This window comes from Eumetopias jubatus, unplaced genomic scaffold (genome assembly GCF_037043125.1).
Source record: "Eumetopias jubatus isolate StellerSeaLion01/CBP00866 unplaced genomic scaffold, mEumJub1_p1.0 scaffold_15, whole genome shotgun sequence".
Taxonomy (NCBI): Eukaryota; Metazoa; Chordata; class Mammalia; order Carnivora; family Otariidae; genus Eumetopias; species Eumetopias jubatus.
Window position 1 is genome coordinate 18,860,496 of NW_028274821.1, and position 19,328 is coordinate 18,879,823.

At 34.7% G+C, this 19,328-nt stretch overlaps 1 protein-coding gene across 2 annotated transcripts in view; it reads left to right on the top strand.

The window, feature by feature from the left end:
• Nucleotides 1–19,328, top strand: part of VPS13A (vacuolar protein sorting 13 homolog A) — a 266,873-nt gene that overhangs the window by 47,613 nt on the left and 199,932 nt on the right. For both annotated transcript variants that reach the window (XM_028090366.2, XM_028090367.2), the window contains exons 13-17: nucleotides 1,243–1,414; nucleotides 2,871–2,933; nucleotides 3,455–3,584; nucleotides 4,634–4,728; nucleotides 5,086–5,228. In XM_028090366.2, the coding sequence (XP_027946167.1) occupies nucleotides 1,243–1,414; nucleotides 2,871–2,933; nucleotides 3,455–3,584; nucleotides 4,634–4,728; nucleotides 5,086–5,228 (603 nt within the window). The remainder of the gene's footprint in view (nucleotides 1–1,242; nucleotides 1,415–2,870; nucleotides 2,934–3,454; nucleotides 3,585–4,633; nucleotides 4,729–5,085; nucleotides 5,229–19,328) is intronic.

Here is a 19,328-nt window from a genome sequence, read left to right on the forward strand (position 1 = left end):
GATACCATATGTAACTGAGATCATACTGTGTTTATCTTTCTTTGGCTAATTTCACTTAGCATAATGTTGTCACAGATAGTAAGATTTCATTCCTTTTTATGAGTGAATAATATTCCATTGTATAACTATCGTATTTTCTTTATCCATTCATTTATTGATGGACATGTAGGTGGTTTTTGTATCTTGACTACTGTATTAAAATAATGCTGCAGGGGCTCCTGGGTGGCTCAGTTGTTAAGCATCTGCCTTCGGCTTAGGTCGTGGTCCTAGGGTCCTGGGATTGAGCCCCACATTGGGCTCCCTGCTCTGCGGGAGGCCTGCTTCTCCCTCTCCCACTCCCCCTGCTTGTGTTCCCTCTCTTGCTGTGTCTCTCTCTGTCAAATAAATAAATTAAAATCTTTAAAAAAAAAATGCTGCATTTAATATCAGGGAACATACATCTTTTTGTGCTAGTATTTTTGTTTTCTTCAGATAAAGACCCAGAAGTAGAATTGCTTGATCTAAAAAAATTTTAAGATTTATAAAATACAGTTTAAAAGTGAATTTATTGACTTTAAGAGTAATTTTTTAAGATACTCTTTAAGGGCAGATACAAATTGTCATTTGATTTATGGCTTTTGCTTATTATGTTAATTAAGGGATTTTTTTTTTAAACACAAAAATGGAGGTACTAAAATACCATTAATTAACTGTATTTTTGGGATTATTAAAAACTATATCCTAGTTTGTGTCTGGTAATGTCTTGTTAAAAAAAATCAAACTTTCGTATTAGATATGTTAAACCTATGTGATTAAAGTCAAAAATCAGGTTATGTGAGTCTGTAAAAGTACAGCCCCTTTTTAAAATTTAGAAGTCCTGTTATTCCGTTTATTAAGCTCTTGCTGTTTTCTAGAAGTTGCAATTACTCTTTTAGTTGACTCTTAATTACTAGTCAGGTTACTGAAGTGCTATTTGCCCAGTAGTACTTCAATAGTCTTTCTGTAGAGCTATATTTTTTGTAACAAAATTCAGTGATTTTGCTTGTTTTCACTCAGGAAAGAGATAAGATTAATGATTAATATAGTCTTAATACAAACAGAGCTGGGGAAAATCAAGTGCTCAGATAGTACCAGACTTTGAAAATGGTGTACTAAGTATAGTCTCTGTACTATGTATGCTGTTTTGGAGTAGAAGCAATTTTATATTTCATACTGTTGGCTTGAAGGTGTTCAGTGTAGGGTTTGTTTTTGTTTTTTAACTAGGTGGGCTTATGCTATACACAGTGTTCTTGAAGTAAATGTCTGCCCCCGGTTACGGATGTGGTCATGGAAGCATATTAGAGAACACAGGCAAAAAATGAAGCAGTATAAAGAACTGTATAAAAAAAAGATAACAACTAAGAAGCCAACTGGTGAAATTCTCATGTCTTTGGAGGTAAGCATATTTAGAAATTGTTGAATATTTTGTACTACATAATTGCTCATTAGATTTCATTTTGACTGACCATTTGCTTTTACTTAGACTTTTTCGTACTCCTGTTCTTCACTTCAGTTGGGTGATAATAACCTCTGGTGATACTCTCCTGTGAGCTGTTGGAATTTCAGTTTATTGTCAGTCTGGAGAGATTTGGGTTCATGCAAATAGTAACTTGAAGCCTCACATTATGACTTTTTTAACCTCAAAGCCTAAAAAGTGTTTGCTGCATTGATTCCAGTCTTTTCTGTGTCGGTTTCAAAGCCTTATACTACCTGTCACCACTCCATTTCCCCGTTACCATCGAACGGCATTAATTTCCTGTCTTTTATACATACTGTGCTTACACTTGTAGCCAAGTCCATCTGCCTGTTCCAGTTTTACTCATTCCTCAAGCTTGTTTAAGTCTCATCTCTTGTACGAACCTTCCTGAATTTTCTGCCCACTCAGAGTCCCTTTTCTCTTCATTCTTGGGGCATTTCTAGTCTTTACCAGCAACATTACATTTCATTATCTGTCTTGAGATTGCCTAAATACTAGTCTTATCTGTTAGCATTATGGTGTATTCTAGAAGGGATTGTTTTATGGATGGATGATGTTTAGGGAGACTGAGGACAGATAGCCTCTTGAAATTAATGTAACCATTCTGAATCTAGGCCAATTTCCAATTAGGAGCTTCCTAAAGATTGAGTTTTATTTTTGTTTGAAGTAGGAGACTTTCTGCAGAAAGATCTACTTGGAATATATTAAAGATGACACACCAACTGTGCATATAATATGAAGGATTTAGAATTACATTTTTAAAATATTGAGTCTGTATTTTTATTTGGTTTTATTAGTTTGCTAATTTTCTTTATGGATTGATTTTTTAAAAAATTTTTATTATGTTAATCACCATACATTACATCATTAGTTCTTGATTTAGTGTTCCATGATTCATTGTTTTCGTATAACACCCAGTGCTCCACGCAGAACGTGCCCTCTTTAATACCCATCACCAGGCTAACCCATCCCCCCACTCCCTTCCCCTTAGAATTATATTTTTAGTTGAAAGTGACACTAACGTATTTACCCTCAGTTGTAGTTAGAACCCAAATAAAGGTCATTTTAAACAATGCCTATATGGTATCTTTTAGTACGGGTCTGTGAATCTTAATATGACACCTATATGCATGACATGTATGATTTCTTTAAGACAGTTACTCCGTCATTGCTAATTTCCAAGCTGACATATATACAAGCACTGCTTCTCAGAATTTAAAAGAAGTATGTTGGTGGATGATCCATTTTTTGCTTCCTGTTATATCTTTATTGCAGCAGTTTGTTAGATTATATACTGAAATTTTATAATTTTTATAATCTTTCTATAGACTATGTAAAGTTACTCATTTAAACATACTTTTGTTTATATTTTAAGGAGTTGGAAAAGACCTTGGATGTATTTAATATAACTATATCAAGACAACAGGCAGAAGTTGAGGTAATTCCAGATTATCTTTCAATTGGTAAAAAAATAAATCTAGATTCCATGTAGATTTGACAGATGCAGTGGTATTATTAGTGTTGGGCTGTAATATACTGTTTCCTAAAAGGGGTTCAAATTTGCTTCTTTGTGGTATAAGAAAAAGAGATTTGATGTTTTGCCCCATACGTTTGAATTAGGTCCTTTGGGGGGAAAATTCTTGCTAAATAATTTGGCTAAGTAATAATTCTTGCTAAATAATTATCAAACACTGAGTTCCTATGAAGGTGAAAATCTAATCTGGGGGGCGGGGGCGGCGGGGTGGTGTGATTACCATGACTTGTAAGACAGTAGGGCTATCTACCTGGAAATTCTAAATTCTTACGTTTGGCTTATGTTGCATTACTTTGTTTTGTTGTCAGTTTGTATATTGTTTGTATTTTTTCACTGGAATAGTTAAATTTTATAAATGTCATTTTTCTGTTAGATTGCTAAATAAAGGATAATCTGTCATTTGTTTGAAAATTTAATCATTTTAGGTAAAGAAAGCTGGATATAGGATTTTCAGAGAAGGAGCAAAAGATTCAGAGGAAAATAAAGGATGGTTTAGCTGGCTGTGGACTTGGTCAGAACCGAGAAGTAAAGAACAACCAGATGTTAAGCCTGGAAGTAGGTCCATTTCATTTTATAGAGAGTGCAGTTAATCATTAGGTTAATTTAGTGCAGCTAATCATCAGTTGTGAAAGCAAAGTTTTGCAGAAAATTTTCTTTTTTTTTTATTTTATTTATTTATTTGATAGAGACAGCGAGAGAGGGAACACACAAGCAGGGGGAGTGTGAGAGGGAGAAGCAGGCTTCCCACTGAAGCAGGGAGCCAGATACGGGTCTTGATCCCGGGACCCTGGGATCATGACCTGAGTCAAAGGCAGACGCTTAACGACTGAGGCACCCAGGTGCCCCTGCAGAAAATTTTCTAACTAAAATAAACATCATAAGCATATATATGTATCATATATAATTTATCCTTATTATCAGTAAAAATTACTATTAAAACATTGTACATGTATACGTCAAAAATTAAATTTTTTATCTTAATGTTTACGAAAGAGCTTTATGCTCAGGATTTAATAATTTTATTAAATTATAAATGATTTAATAAGAGTATAAACAATTGTAAATTTTTGTTGAAATTATTTCTTGGAAAGGTTTTTGTTTCCTTATGAAATGTTTAAGATCATAGCTTTGGAGACTTAGGGGCTTAAGTTTATATCCTGGATCTATCACTTACTGGCAGCGTAGCCCAGGGAAATTATTTAAATTCTCAAAACTTCAATTTTATCCTCTGTAAAATGGGAAATTATGATATTAGTGTTACTTATTTTGTATACTAAGTACATTGCTTAGCACAGTACCACTAAGTGCCTAATAACAGTCCTTTTGTGAGCTTGCTTAATCCAAATATTTAGAAATTTCTATTGCTAAATTCATATATTTAGCAGTTTATATTTTTGGAGACTAATTCTTCTAAAATTGCCGGTGCCATCCTAACATTCAGTGATTATAATTTCTTTTTTCTTTTTTTTAAGAAAATTTTTTTTAATAATTTCTTAAAAGTACAAAAAGAGAGTTGAATTTGCCAATTGGTTTAAAAACAGCTAAATTGTGGGTTAGTTTTATCTTACCAGTTAAGAATGCAAAACACTTCTTTATGATTATAGTTCTTGAAGAAATGTTGACCTCTGAAGAAAAAACTTTACTCTATGAAGCAATTGGCTATAGTGAAACAGCAGTTGATCCAACCTTGCCAAAAACAGTAAGATGTTTTCTTGCCTTATACCTTAGAGTTTAACAGTAGATATGCCTATTTTTAATCCTCTCAGAAATGTTACTGACGTACTCTGTGATCTTTGCCTAGTCGGTACATATTATATTTAATTTCCAAGGTATGGATAAAAATTGCCCCTACTTTGTAGTGTTGATGTGGTGATTCTTTAATATATGAAGGGTTGTTTTTAAAGTATTTTTTGGTTATTGGAAAGAATAAACTATGAAGAAGAGTATTTGTTTTTATATATCTATATATGCATATATATACATACATATATAAAAATATATAAATGTATAAATATATAAAAATTTATTTTCATTTTTTTCTCTCAATATATTCTAGTTTGAAGCCATGAAGTTCTTTGTTCACTTGAAAAGTATGTCTATTGTTCTAAGAGAAAAACAAGAGACACCGGAGCTGTTAGATATTGTAGTAGAAGAATTTAGCACTTTGATTGTGCAAAGACCAGGAGCACAAGCCATTAAGTAAGTATTTTTCTTTTACCAGTAAGTAAACATTTCATTGTGAGGTTGGAAGTTAGATTACAGTCTTACCGTATTTTGTAAGGGTACTATGGTTTAATGTATCCTTGTGTATTTTTAGGAACTTACATTTTGGAATTATTAAAAATAATACAGGTTCAATAGAAAACTCTACGCTAAGGAAATGTAGAAGGATAAAACAGAATGTCAGCAATCACACTATATAAAAAGAAACTGCACCAGCAATTTGGTTTTTATCTGGGAATATCTTTATTTTACTTTTGTTTTTAAAAATAGTTTTATTGAGATATAATTAATATACCATGCAATTCATCCATTTAAAGTGTATAACTCATGTGTTTATCACACTTGTGGTATCATATACCAAATTTGCATTGGTATAGTTACAGAGTTGTGCAACAGTTACCATTATCTTAATTCTAGTACATTTTGACACCCTAAAAAAAGAAATCCTTTTTAGCAGTCATTCCCCATTCTCCCCTCTCCCCAGTGTATGGCAACAACTAATTTACTTTCTATTTCTAAGAATTTGTCTGTTGGAGGCATTTCATCTGAATGGAATCATACAATATATGGCCTTTTCTGTCCAGCTTCTTTCACTTAGCATGATATTTTCACGGTTCATTTACGGTATAGTTTGAATTAGTGTTTTAATTTTTTTCTATTGCACAATAATATTCCATTGTATGGATATACCACATTTTGTTTGCCCAGTCATCAGATGATGGATATTTGGTTTGTTTCTTCTTTTTGGCTGTTATGAATAATGTTCCTCTGGATATTTACAGATAATATTTTGTATGGGTAATAAGGCTTAAATTTTTCTGGGTACATACTTAGGAGCAGAATTGTTTCCTCATATGGTAACTCTGTATGTAACTTTTTGAGGAATTGACAGATTGTTTTCCAAAGCAGCTGCACCATTGTGTATTCATACCAGCAGTGTATGAGGTTTCTTATTAATCTATATCATTACCAACACTTCTGAATTAGAGCCATCCTGATGGCTTTGTTGATATTTCATTGGTGTCTTAATTTGCATTTCCCTGATAATTAACAGTATTGAGCATCTTTCCTTGTGCTTATTGGTTGCTTCTGTATATTCTTTAGAGAAATGTATATTAACTTATTTTGCCCATTTTTAAATTGAGTTGTCTTTTTATTCAGTTTTAAGAGTTCTATATATATTATTGATGAGAATCTGTTATCTCATAAGAAATTTATAATTATTTTCTCTTATTCATTGTTTTTTGGTGGTATTCTTTGCCAGATGTTTTTGGTTTTGATGAAGTCCAGTTTATTTTTTGTTGTTGCAATGAAGACTCAAGTCTTTGCCTAACTCAAGGACACAAAGATAAATTCCTGTGTATTCTTGTGAGAATTTTACACTTTTATTTCTTGAATTAGGTTTATGACCCGTTTTGAGTTAACATTTATATATGGTGTGAGTTTCGGGTTCAACTTCATTCTTTTGCATGAGGTTATTCATTTGTCCCAGCAACATTTGTTGCAAAACCTTGTATCCCCATTGAATGATCTTGATACCCTCATCAAAAAGAGTTTACCATAAATGTAAGAATTTATTTCTGGACTTTTTTCTATTTCCATTGATCTCTACAACCTTCTGCCAGTAGTACACTCTGTTGATTACTATAGCTTTGTAGTAGAATTTGAAATTAGAAAGCTTATCCTCCAGTTTTGTTTTCTTTTTCAAGATGGTTTTAGCTCTTAGGATATTCTTGAATTTCTTTTGTATCCATTTTTGCCAAAAATTTCGGCTTAGATTTGATAAGGATTTTGTTGAATCTGTAGATCACTTTTGGGTACTGACATTTAAATGGTATCTTAAAATGCATGAATATTGGATGCCTTTCCACTTATTTATCCTCATTAATTTCAACAATGTTTTATACTTTTCCGAGTACAAGTTTTATATCTTGTTTGTAAAGTATATTCTCATGTATTTTATTGCTTTTGATGCTGTATGGGAGGGAAAGCATTTTCCTCAACCCTTTTTGAGTGCCTGGCTGCATCTGAAAATTAAATCTGACAAAGATTAGCAAGGGAGAAGCATACAGATTTATTTTACAAAAGTTTAATAAAAGAATATTCATAAGATCAAAAGAACCAGTTAGACTAGACTATGTTAGGTTTGATGAAGAGTGGACAGTGTGAAGGAATATGATAGGTCGAGTGTAAGGTAAGTATGGTAGACTGGGAGGAACTTAGCAAGCCCTGTTTTTTAGGACTCCTTTCAGTTTACCTTTGTTTTTAGAGATAAGGATGCTTTTTTCCTCTAGCTATAAGGAGGGTACCTATTTATGTGAAGGTTTTGTGACCTGTTTGAGGCGGGGGGAAGGGTATGGGACTATCAGAGTAACCTTCCTGCTTTTGTTTTCTCAAATTCCTTCAACTTAAAATACTTACTATGTCAAGGTGCCATAATTTGGGGGCAATGTGTCAACCCCATCAGTGCTTACAAGTGGCATCATGTTCTTAATTTCATTTTTGGATTGTTGATTACAAGTCTGTAGAAATATAATTGATTATTGTATATTGATCTATTACCCTGCAGCCTTGTTAAACTTGTTAATTAGTTCCAATAGTTTTTATTAAATTCCTTAGGATTTTCTGCATACATGAGCACTGCATCTGCAAATAGAGATAGTTTTACATCTGTATTTCCAATGTGGACACCTTTTCTTTCATTTCTTAATTGCCCTTGTTTGAACCTTCAGTACTATGTTGAATGGAAGTGGTCAGAAGGGACATCTTTTTCTAGTTCTTTATCTTAAGGAGAAGAGCTCAGTCTCTTGAATATGATGTTAAGTGTGGGTTTTTCATAGATGCCTTTAATCAGTTTTGAGAAATCCCCTTCTATTCCTAGTTTGTTGAGTTTTTGGCTTTTGCTTGTTGTTTTGTTTTGTTTTGTTTTTTGCATGAAAGTTTGTTAGATTTTGTTAAATGCATTTTCTGTGTTCCTTGAGAAGATTGTGTAGTTTATGTCCTTTATTTTGATTTATACCTTCTTTTAAGGTATTCACCTTAATTAATTTTTCATATGATAAAATAATGGTATATTCTTTTGGTTGTATAATCTTTTTTATGAACAGCTGGATTTGGTTTGTTGGTGAGGATTTTTACGTGTGTGTTCATGAGAATACTGGTCTATAGTTTTTTTGTGATGGCTTTGTCTATTTTTTAGGATAATACTGTCCTTATAAAACGAGTTGGGAAATGTTCCCTCCTCTTTGGAATAGTTTGCAAAGAACTGGTATTAATTCTTCATTAAACGTTTGGTGGTAGAATTTACCAGTAATGTCATTGGGGCCTGTGGTCTATTTACGTTTTTCGGGTTTTTTTTTTTTCCCAGTGAGTTTCACTAGTTCCTTTTCAGGAATTTGCCCATTTCATTTCAGCTGTCTAATTTGTTGACATGTAGTTGTTTACAGTATTACCATCTAATCTGTTTTTTCCTGTGGGGTTGGTAGTAATGTTGTCTTTCACTCCTAATTTTTTTGAGTCTTTGCTCTTATTTCTTAGACTAGTTAAATTTTGTTGATCTTTAAAAAAAACAGTTTTGGTCTTGTTTTTCCTATATTTTTTTCCATTCTCTGTTTTATTAATTTATTCTCTAACCTTTATTTTTTTTTTTTTTTACTTTGCTTGCTTTAGGCTTAGGTTACTTTGCTTTTTTCAAGTATCTTTAACTGGTATGATAGTGATTTGGGAATTTTTTTTTTGTGAATGTATGCATTTACTAATTCATTAATTTTATTTTAATGACTTTATTGAAGTAAAATTGATATCATAAAATTAATCATTCTAAAGAGTATAATTCAGTGGGATTTAATATATTCATAATGTTGAAAAATCACCACTCCTATCTAGTCAAAATATCATTACCACAAAGTGAAACCCCATACTTATTAAGAATCATTCCCCTCCTCCTAGCTTTTGGAAGACACGAGTCTGCTTTCTGTTTTTGGATGTGTCATATAATGGAATCATACAGTACGTGACCTCTTGTGTTTGGTTTGTTTCACTTAGCATAATGTTTTCAAGGCTCATCCATGTTGTTGTGTATATCAGAATTTCATTCCCTTTTAAGACTGCACAATATTCCATTGTATGTATTTACCACATTTTGCTTATTCTTTTCATCTGTTCTATGGAAATTTGAGTTTTTTCCACCTTTTGGCTATTGTGATAATACCACAGTGAACATTCATGAGTGTGGATTTGAGTACACATTCTTTTACTGTGCACCTAGGAATGGAATTGCTGAGTCATAGCACAATTCTGTTTTTAACTTTTTGAGGAAGGGCCAATGTGTTTTTCATAGGGCTGACAGTTTTACATTTCCATTAGCAGTGTACAAGGATTTCAAATTTTCCATATTCTTCCCAACACTTATTTTCTTGTATGTGCTTTTAAATTATAGTTATTCTTGTGGGTGTGAAATGTGGTTTCTCATTGTGTTTATTTGTATTTCCTTAATGTCTAATGATATTCAGCATCTTTTCATATGGATGTTGACATCTTCACATCTTCACTGGGTCCATTTTTAAAATTGGGTTATTCTTTTTGTTGGGTTGTAAAAATACTTTATATATGCTAGACTCTAGATACATGATATTTACTTCCATTCTTTAGCTTGTCCTTGCATTTTCTTGATAATGTCCCTTGATGCACTGTTTTAATTTTGATGAAGTATAATTTATCTGGTTTATTTTTCTGTCATTGCTTATGCTCTTGATATATATAAGAAGGTTTGTCTAACCAAAGATAATGGAAATCTAGTCCTATATTTTCTAAGAGTATTAAAGTTTTATCTCTTACATTTAGGTTTATGATCCACAATGAGTTAAGTTTTGTATATGGTATAGACAGTGAAAACAATTTGATTCACTTGTATGTGGATATCTAGGTGTCCTAAGACCACTTGTTTAAGAAATTATTTTTCCCCATTGAATGATCTTGTGACCCTTGTTGAAAATCATTTGGTCATAAATACATGGCTTTATTTCTGGACTCTAAATTCTTATTATTTTTTTATTTTATTTGTTTTTAAAGATTTTATTTATTTATTTGACAGAGAATGACACAGTGAGAGAGGGAACACAAAGCAGAGGGAGTGGGAGAGGGAGAAGCAGGCTTCCCACCGAGCAGGGAGCTCAATATGGGGCTTGATCCCAGGACCCTGGGATCGTGACCTGAGCCGAAGGCAGACGCTCAATGACTGAGCCACCCAGGCGCCCCTGGACTCTAAATTCTATTTCCTTCCATTCTACAGACTCATTGGGTCTATCCATATGTCAGTTCCGCACTGCTTTGATTACTGTTGCTTTGTAGTAAATTTTGAAATTGGAAAGTGCAAGTCTTCCATCTTGTACATTTTCAAGAATATTTTGGATATTTGGATCCCTTGCAAATCCATATAAATTTGAGGATTTGGCTTTTCCATTTCACACAAAAGCTCCTTTGAATTTGATAGGGATTACCTTAAATTTATAGATTGCTTTCAGTAGTATTGCTATCAAAACAATATTAGGTCTTCCAATCAATGAGTATAGATATCCTTCCATTTATTTAGGTCTTTCTACGTTTTTTCTAGCATTATTTTGTTCACTGTTCAAGTCTCTTTTGGTTAAATATTTTCTTAAATGTTGATTGTTTTGGATGTTAATGTGATGGAATTGTGTCAATTTCCTCTTCAATTTAGTCATTGTAGATGTATAGCAGCATAGTGGATTTTTTACATGTTGATCTTGCGCTTGCAGCTTTGCTGAATTATTAACTCTAATTGTTTTTTTTGTAGATCCTTTGGGATTTTCTATGTACCTTTGATCCTTGAACAACATGGGTTTGAACTGCATGGGTTCACTTATCTATCATGGTTTTTTTTTTCCCCCAGTACTGCAAATGTATTTTCTCTCCCTTAATGATTTAAAAAAATTTCTCTATTGTAGGAATACAGAATAAAACAAATATTACAAAGTATGGGTCATTGACTGTTAATGCTGCTGGGAAGCCTTCTCATTCATGGTAGGCTATTAGGAATTTGGGGAGACAAAAGTTATATGTGGAGTTTTGACTCTGCAGGCTGTCATTGGCCCTAATCCCTGTGTTATGATGCCATACATGAATAGATTTTCATTTTTTCCTTTCCCATTAGGTACCTTTAATTTCTTTTTCCTGGCTACTTTGGCTGGAACTTCTAGAACAGTGTTCAAAGTGAGCATCCTTGTCTTGTTCATGGTTTTGGAGGGAAAGCTTTTGGTCTTTTACCAGTGAGTATGATTCTAGTCATAGGTTTGTTTTTTTTGTTTGTTTGTTTTGTTTTTAATAAATGCCCTTCTTCAGGTTGAGGAAGTACGCTTGTATTCCCTGGTTTTTGAAAAATTTTTTAATGATTTTGGATTTTTAAAAATGCTTTTTGCATCATTTGAGATGATCATGTGACTTTGTCATTCTATTAATAGATTGTTTTATTGTTTTTCTTATTTCCAACCACCATCAAATAGATTCCTAGAATAAATCCTACCTGGTCATGATGTGTACTCTTTTTAATAGGCTGTTAAATTTGGTTTGCTAGTATTTTTTTTTTTAAGATTTTAATTATTTATTTGAGACAGAGGGAGAGTGCATGTGCATAAGCCGGCTGTGGGGGGCGGAGGTGCAGAGGGAGAGGGAGAAGCAGACTCCCCACTGAGCAGGGAGCCCGACGCAGCTTGATCCCAGGACCCAGGATCATGATCTAAGCCAAAGGCAGAGGCTTAACTGACTGAGCCACCCAGGCGCCCCAGTTTGCTAGTATTTTGTTGAAGTTTTTGCATCTATCTTCATAAGGGATATGGATCTTTAATTTTGTTTTGTTTTTCTCAGAGAATGAGTTAGGATGTGTTCCCTCTTCTGTTTTCTGAAAGAATTTCAGAAGGATTGATATTAATTTTTCTTTAAATATTTTATGGAAATCACTGGTGAAACCATCTGGTCTTGGACTCTTCTTTCTTTATTGGGAGGTTAATTACTTATGGAGGTTGATTATGGATTCGATTTCCTTACTAGTCATAAATCTGTTCTGGTTTTGTTTTCTCTTGAGGCAGTTTTTGTAATCTTTATGTTTCTAGGAATTTGTCCATTTCATTTAGGTTATTTATTTTCTTGGTGTCCTGTCATTTACAATACATTTTTATAGTTATTTTATTCCTTAAAGATATGTAATAATGTCTTCAGTTTCATTTCTGACCTTAGTTATTTGTATCTTTCCTCTTTTTTTTTTTCTTAGTCTAGGTAAAGGTTTATTGAGTATGTTTATTTTTCAAAGAGGCAATTTTTTTCTTTATTTTTCTTTATTTCATTTATCTCCATTCTAATATTTATCATTTTATTAATCCTGAGAGCTGTGGGTTTAGTCTTTTTTTTCTAGTCATTGAGGTATAAAGCAAGGTTATTGATTTCATATCTTTTGTTTTCTAATGTAGTTACTTACAGATAGAAATCTCCTTATGAGCATCACTGTGGATACATCCCTTGAGTTTTGTCATGCTACATTGAATTTATGTTCATTTCAAAGTATTTCCTAATTTTTCTTGTGTTTTTTTTTTTTTTCCTATTAACAATGTTTTGTTCAGGTGCCACATATTTGAGAAACTCCAAATTTTTGCTTCTGGAAATTTACCAGAAACTTTGGAATTTACCTCCAAGATTTCCAGCTTTAATGTCATTGTGATTGGTGATTGGAGAGGATTTTTTTTTTTTTTTTTTTTGGTATAACTTCATTCCATAAAGTTTTAAAGACCTGTTTTGTGGCCAAACACATGTTCTTTCTTGGAGACTGTTCTGGTGCCTATGCTGGAAAAGAATGTGTATTCTGCTGTTGGGTGGAATGTTCTATATAGGTTATATATAATTGGTTTGTAGTTTTGTTCAGATTCTCTATTACTGTATTGTGTCTTGGTCTAGATGTTCTGCATTTATTTAAGATGGTATATTGAAGTCTCCAACTGTTATTGTAAAATTGTCTATTTCTCTCTTCAATTTCGTCAGTGTGGGATTCATATTTATAACTGTTGTATCTTTGAATTTACCCTTTTTATCAATATATGGTGAACTTTTTTTTATTCAAGACTGTTTTGTATGATATTAATGTAAACACTTTGTTCTCATCTGGCTACAAGTTGCATAGATTCTTTTTCCATCCCTTCACTCTCAACTTTTGTGTCTGGATATGAAGTGAATCTCTTGTGCACAACGTATTGTATCTAGTTTTTTCATCTGTTCTGCCAGTCTCGATCTTGGAATTGGTGAGTTTAATAGCATTGACATCTAAAGTGATTACTGTTAAGGAAGGATTTATGCCATTTGTTTACTGTATGTCTTTATACCTTCCCCCTCAACCCCAGTTCCTCCAACTCTGCCTTCCTTTTGTTTGATTTCTTTTTGATTCTGTCTACATTTCTTTTTCTGTATACGTTTTAGTCACTGCCTTGGTGGATACATGGAAATTGAAATTAATGTTCTAAATTTAAGACTATATAGTTTAAATCGATACCAACTTAGTTTCAGTAATCTACAAAAACTCTGCTCCTACACAGGTATGTTCTTCCCCTTCATGTTGTTGTGTTCACAAGTTACATCTTTGTATATGCATTGCATTCCTGTCAATCTAGATTTATGATTGTTTTGTGCATTTTTCTTTAAATCCTAGAGGAAGTAGCGTAGTTAGAAACCAAAAATAAATAACACTGGCTTTTATATTTACCTATGTAGTATCCTTACCAGAGTTCTTTATTTCTGTATGTAGTTTATAGGGTACTGTATCCTTTCATTTTAGCCTGTAAGACCCCTTTTAACATTTTTTCTGGGACAGATCTGTTGACAAACTACCCCAGCTTTTTTTTTTTTCATCTGTAAATGTTTTAATTTCTTTGCATTTTAGGTTAGTTTTGCTAGATGGAATTCTTGGTTCACATTTTTAAAATGTCAATACTTTGAGTATATCATCCCACTGCCTTTGGATTCCATGGTTTCTGGTAGATCAGCTCTTAACCCATTACCTTTGCATAGGATGAGTTGCTTCTCTCTTGCAGCTTTCAAGATTTTATCTTTGCTTTTGTTTTTGACTGATTATACTGTGTTCTGTGTGGGTCTTTTAGATTGATCTTTATTATAAGAGTGCATTCAGCTTCAATGTGTAGATTTATGGCTTTTATCAAATTTGACAAATTTGGGGCAATTATTTTTTCAAATACTCTCTTTGTCCTTTTTCTCTTCTGAGACTCCCAGAATACACGTGTAGGTCTGCTGATGGTCTCCCACCTTAGGCACTGTTTAGTTGATCTTTGTTCTTTTTTCTTTCTACTTCCTTCCTTTCTTTCTTTCTCCCTTTCCCTTTCCCTTTCTTTTCTCTCTCTTTTTTTAACTAATTCTGATTTTTATTTTTAGTGTGATACATCTAATATTTTTTTAAATTTTATTTTATTATGTTAATCACCATACATTACATCATTAGGTTTTGATGTAGTGTTCCATGATTCATTGTTTGCATATAACCCAGTGCTCCATGCAATACATGCCCTCTTTAATACCCATCACAAGGCTAACCCATCCTCCCCGCCTCTGGAACCCTCAGTTTTTTCTCAGAGTCCATAGTCTCTCATGGTTCGTCTCCCCCTCTGATTTCCCCCCCCTTCATTTTGCCCTTCCTACTATCTTTTTTTTTTTTTAACATAAATGCATTATTTCTTTCAGAGGTACAGGTCTGTGATTCATCAGTCTTACACAATTCACAGCACTCACTATAGCACGTATCCTCTCCAGTGTCTATCACTCAGCCACCCCATCCCTCCAACCCCCCACCACTCCAGCAACCTTCAGTTGGTTTCCTGAGATTAAGAATTCCTCATATCAGTGAGGTCATATGATACATGTCTTTCTCTGATTGACTTATTTCGCTTAGCATAAGACCCTCTAATTCCACCCACGTTGTTGCAAATGGCAAGATTTTGTTCCTTTGATGGCTGTATAATATTCCATGGTATATATACACACCACATTTTCTTTATCCATTCATCTGTCGATGGGCATCTTGGCTCTTTCCACGGTTTAGCTATTGTGGACATTGCTGCTATAAACATCGGGGTGCACGTACCCCTTCGGATCCCTACATTTGTATCTTTGGGGTAAATACCCAGTAGTGTAATTGCTGGGTCATAGGGTAGTTCTATTTTCAACTTTTTGAGGAACCTCCATACTGTTTTCCAGAGTGGCTGCACCAGCTTGCATTCCCACCAACAGTGTAGGAGGCTTCCCCTTTCTCCGCATCCTCACCAACATCTGTCGTTTCCTGACTTGTTAATTTTAGCCATTCTGACGGGTGTGAGGTGGTATCTCACTGAGGTTTTGACTTGTATTTCCCTGATGCTGAGTGATGTTGAACACTTTTTCATGTGTCTTTTGGCCATTTGGATGTCGTCTTTGCGGAAATGTCTGTTCATGTCTTCTGTCCTTTTCTTGATTGGATCATTTGTTCTTTGGGTGTTCAGTTTGATAAGTTCTTTATAGATTTTGGATACTAGCCCTTTATCTGATATGTCATTTGCAAATATCTTCTCCCATTCTGTTGGTTGTCTTTTGATTTTGTTGACTGTTTCCTTTGCTGTGCAAGAGCTTTTTATCTTGATGAAGTCCCAATAGTTCATTTTTGCCCTTGCTTCCCTTGCCTTTGGCGATGTTTCTAGGAAGAAGTTGCTGCCTGTGATCTCCTCTACAATTTTGATGGACTCCTGTCTTCTCTTCCTTCCTTCCTTCCTTCCTTCCTTCCTTCCTTCCTTCCTTCCTTCCTCCCTCCCTCCCTCCCTCCTTTCCTTTCCCTCCCTTTTCTTTCTTTCCTTTCTTTTTCCACCCCCGCCTTGCTCCCTTCCTCCCTTTTTGTTTTTTTGGGAGAGAAGTGGGGGAGAAGGAGAGAGAGATTCCTAAGCAGGCTCCATGCTCAGTATGGAGCCCAACTGAGGGCTTGATCTCAGACCCCAAGATCATGACCTGAGTCAAAATTAAGAGTCAGAAGCTTAACTGACTGAGCCACCCAGGCACCCTTCTTCATTCCTGTTTCATTCAGTTCCTCAGACTCCGTAATTTCACTTGTCTGTATTCAATTTCACTGGTTCTTTCTTTTCACTTCTCAAATCTGCTGTTGACCTTTTCTAATGTTTTTTTTTCCTTTTAACTGTTGTACTTTTGTCTAGAAACTTTCTGTTTAGTCGTATTTTACACCTTCTATCTCTTTCATATTCTGTTTCTACATCTTTTACCTGGATTTTTTTACTACTTCGTCCATGATTTCCTTTAGCTTTTAGAGCACATTTAAGACAGCTTGTTTATCCTTAGTACATTGTTCCTGTGTATGGTTTGTAATTTATTTAAAAATTGGCACTTTGAACTGTATAATGTTTTAACTATGGAAATTAGATTCTCGTCTCTCACCTGGGTTTGTTGTTGTTTATTGTTGAGGGCTGTAGTCCTCCATTTGTTGACTTTAGTGGGTAGAATTATTTCCTCCAGAAAGTTATGTCAAGTTCTAACCCTTAGTACCTGTGACTATAACCTGATTTTGAAATAGGGTCTTTCTAGATACAATGAAGTTGATGAAGAAAGATGAATTTAAAGCAGATTAGAGCCTAATCTACCATAGATTAGAGTGGGCTCTAATTCAGTGACTGGTGTTCTTATAAGAAGAGGGAAATTTTAACACAGATACAGCAGAAACAGGAAGACTGGAGAAGAATATTTGAAGACAGACACACAAGAGAAGAATGCCAGTGAGGTGATAGTGATAAGCATAATATATGTCTAGGCCAACTTAAACCAAGGATTCCTGGCAACAACCAGAATCTTGTAGAAAATCATGGAACATATTCCTCTGAGCCTCCAGAAGGAACCAACAGGTTTCAAACCTCTGGCCTCTGTATCTGTGAGAGAATAAATGCTTGTTTTAAGATGCAACATTTGTGATAATTTATTACAGCAGCCCTAGCGAATGAATACAGTGAATTTTCCAAACTGTTTTTGAGAAGACTCTCTTCTTTGTCATTTGTGATAACTGAAGTATCTGTCCCATTGTTTCAGTGATTAGACAGTGTACTGACATTTCCTTAAATTCCTGAAACCAAAACAGAGAAATACTCTCTAGTCCTTGTACTGGACTTTGAGCTGTGGCACTTCAGTGCTGTGCCAGGCTTCCTACATCTCTGCCTCGACATTCACCTCCTGCTTGCGTTATGCTCCCAGATCCATTAAAAGTGCATGCCCAGGTCTGGTCAGGTCTTTTCTGAGTGTACATTGGGTTCTCAGCATGTGTGTTGCACTCTGGCTTCCATGGTTTATATGTGGCTTTTCTGAGCCTTTTTCCTCTGAGAACTTTCAGTCTCCTCATTCCTGGGCATTGGGATCTGGCTGGTATTTTGCCCATCCACTGTCCCTTGCTCCAGAAAGATATCATTAGTCCATGTCTTTGAATTTTTGGACAGATGTTATCTGTGCCTGCATGACAGGAGAACAAAATAGAGGTCACCCTCTACACTGGTGTCTTAGGGAATTGTCAAGGAGATGAAAACACTTGACCACATTATTTTAAGAACAAGACTGCTGTCTTCATTTGGGCTGCAATAATAACATACCACAGACTGGTATTATAAAAAACTGAAATTTATTTCTCACAGTTCTGAAAGTTGGAGGTCCAACATCAGGGTGCCAGCACTTCTAGGTTCTGCTAAAAGCCCTCTTCCATATTTCTGACTGCCGGGTTCTTACAGTGTCCTCACGAGATGGAAGGGGCTAGGGCTCTCTGTAGGGTCTTTTTTATAAGACCTCTAATCCTGTAGCCCTCATGACCTAATCACCTCCCAAAGGCTCCAGATACCATCACAATGGGTATCATCATTTCAACAAATGAATTTTGAGGGAGACCTACACATTCAGACCTTAGCATCTGTATTAGTCCCCTGGCTCCAGCAGGCCACACCAGGATGTGGCTCACTTACCATAGTCACTGCTGTGCTCAGAAGTGGAGGATGGTAGAAAGTTAAATAAAAATGCCAAAGTGCTTTCTTTCTGAAATGTAGTGGTATTCATTAAGCACTTCCTTGGTTGCTGTAAGTTTTTGATCGATTAAATTCGAGGCTTGCAGAGAAGTTGACTCTGGCAGTTTTTGCTAGCTTAATGGTTGTTTCAGTGGAGAGAGTAATTCTTGGAGCACTTTACTCTGCAATTTTCCATGATAATACTCCTCCATTACCTTTTTTTTTTTTTTTTAAGACTTTAATTTTTAGGGGTGCCTGGGTGGCTCAGTCATTAAGCGTCTGCCTTTGGCTCAGGTCATGATCCCAGGGTCCTGGGATTGAGCCCCACATCGGGCTCCCTGCTCAGCAGGAAGCCTGCTTCTCCCTTTCCCACTCCCTCTGCTTGTGTTCCCTCTCTTGCTGTGTCTCTGTCAAATAAATAAATAAAATCTTAAAAAAAAAAAAAAGGACTTTATTTTTAGAGCAGTTTTAGGCTTACAACAAAATTGGGAGGAATGTACAGAATTTACCTCTATACCCCCTGCACATGTGTAGCCTCCTCCATTTTCAACATCAAGCACAGAATGGTACATTTTTTACCAACGATGAACCTGCACTCATTGACACATCATACTCACCCAAAGTTCATAGTTTATATTGCCATTCACTCTTGGTGGTGTGTTTTCCTATGCGTTTGGACAAACATATAATGACATGTCCATTATTATGGTACCATAGTTTTTTCACTGCTTTAAAAATCCTCTGTTCTGCCAGTTCATCATGCTCACCCCCAACCTCTGATCTTTTTACTGTGTCCATAGTGGTTGCCTTTTTCAAGAATGTTGCACATGCAGTTAGAATCCTAAACTATGTATCTTTGAGTGACTTCTTTCACTTAGTAATAAGCATTTAAACTTTGTCTTTTCATGGTTCTGTAGTGTGTTTGTTTTTTAGTGCTTAATGACATGCCATTATTTGGCTGTAACAGTTTATCCATTCACCTACTGAAGGCCATCTTGGT